The 2,012-nt window shown below is 35.8% G+C and overlaps 1 protein-coding gene across 1 annotated transcript in view; it reads right to left on the reverse strand.

Moving 5' to 3' along the window:
* Positions 1-2,012, reverse strand: part of LOC119591913 (metabotropic glutamate receptor 3-like) — a gene marked incomplete at its 3' end in the record, with an annotated part of 20,212 nt that overhangs the window by 7,244 nt on the left and 10,956 nt on the right. Inside the window, 2 exon segments of the mRNA XM_037940667.1 lie at positions 650-771; positions 1,311-1,504. Coding sequence (XP_037796595.1) covers positions 650-771; positions 1,311-1,504 — 316 coding nt within the window.

Consider the following 2,012-nt stretch of genomic DNA (forward strand, 5'->3'; position numbering starts at 1 on the left):
GTATTTCCCGCCATCACACATAAAACCTGCAATCAGTATCATGCATATAAACACTTACCTCCTTTTCCTGTCTTTTCAACTTTTATGTCAACTTTATTTTAGTGTTTATTTTACTGTCTTTTTAACCTTTCCTTCTAAATGAAATTTATATTGGTATTATTTTTCTGTCCTACCAACTTTTTTCCTTCTATTTTGACCTTATTTTAGTGTTTTTCAGTTCCTTCCACACTGACCCTTTTTTGTCTTTTTTTAATATTCTCTATCCATCCATTCAAAATTTTCCTTCAATACTGACCTACTTTAATACTCTCTATCATCATCAATTTTCCTTCAATAGACTTTCTTTTAAAACTCTTATCATCCACTCAATTTTTTTCAATATGACCTTTCTTTAATACTCTTATTTCCACTCAATTTTTCCTTCAAACTGACTTTTTTAATACTCTTATTATCACCAATTTTCCTTAAATACGGACCTTTTTAATACCATCTATCCACCAATTTTCCTTAAAATACTGACCTTTCTTTAATATCCTATTATCACTCAATTTTCCTTCATACTGCCCTTTTCTTTAATACTCTCTATCTATCACTCAATTTTCCTTTCGTCTTCCTTATTGACCTTCTTTTTAGTACTCTTTTACAGTACCTTTGGCGACGATGAGCTCCAGCCGTCGGACCCAACCCAGACGATGTGCGAATAACGGCCGTGAAGCTGCACCGTTTTCATTAACTTGGCTGTGACCTCGTCGTTAGCGAAGACCACCACCACTGTAATGTTATTCTGGTTAATACTGGGGGATTGTTGGTGTGTTCATGTTACTTGTTGTTATGCGTATATGTTTTTGGCTTTGTATTTCGTGTGGAGAATTTTATTTGCTTGGCGGTTCTTATTGGCAGATCCGATGATAAGACCTTATGGTTAGAGAAGAAATGAGAATAGAGAGAGAGAAAGTAAAGAAGGCAAACGGAAAAGAAGAATGAAGCGAATAGTGAAAAAGGATGTGGAGGGAAAAAAAGAAAAAGAGGGAAAAGAAGAAAAATAAAAACAAAAAAGAAAAAGAAGGAAAAGAAAGAGAGAAAAAATTAATGAAAAAGGGAAGGCAAAAAAAAAGGAGATAAAGAAAAAGAAGGAAAGAAAAGAAAGAGAAAAAGAAAAAGACGACGAAGAAAAGGAGGAAAAAATGATGACGAAACGAAAAAAAGAAAAGAAAAGAAAAAAAAGACGTCGACGAAGAAAAAATTGGAAAAAAAGAGGGCGAAACCGAAAAAAACGGGAAAAAGGAAAGAATCAGCGCCATTATACCGACCACTAGCATTCCTGGCCAGCAGCGTCTTCACGACCTCCCTGTAGGTGTCGTCGCTGTCGTCCTTGGCCAGACGATGAGATGGAGAGGCAAAACACACGTGAAAACGACTTGCTTGTGACTTCAGCTGGTGGAAGCCGCCCTCGCCGTACTCGCCTCGGCTATACACGACGCTGGCGTAGGTCCAGCCGAATTTGCTGTTGTGGGAAAAGATGGAGACGTTGGGAAAGGTTGAGGAAAATGAGAATGATATCGGAAATACGTTAGGTTTACAGTTAAAGGGATTTATTTGTTGGTGCGTGAAGAATTGAAAACTCAAAACCACGCTGTCCTACCGAATTTGCTAGTGGGAAAAGTTAGGAAAAATTGAAGAATATTATAGTGATATATACGTATGTTGTGTTTACAGTTAAAGGGATATATTTGTTGATCTGTTAGAAATAGAAAAGGAAAAAACTATAGACCAGGCTGTCCGATTTCTCGGGCGAAAAATGAAGAAGTTAGAAAAAGTTGAAGAAGATTAAAATGATATATGTATGTTATGCTTGAAGTTAAAGGGATTCATTTACTGATGAGTGGAGAAAAAAAAGCCACGCTGGCGTAAGTCTAACCGAATTTGCTGTTGAACGTTAAAAAAGCTGAAAAAGTGATGATGATATATATGTATATTATAAAGAAGTTAGAAAAAGTTGAAGAAAATTATTT

Source organism: Penaeus monodon, chromosome 29, assembly GCF_015228065.2.
Source record: "Penaeus monodon isolate SGIC_2016 chromosome 29, NSTDA_Pmon_1, whole genome shotgun sequence".
Lineage (NCBI taxonomy): Eukaryota > Metazoa > Arthropoda > Malacostraca > Decapoda > Penaeidae > Penaeus > Penaeus monodon.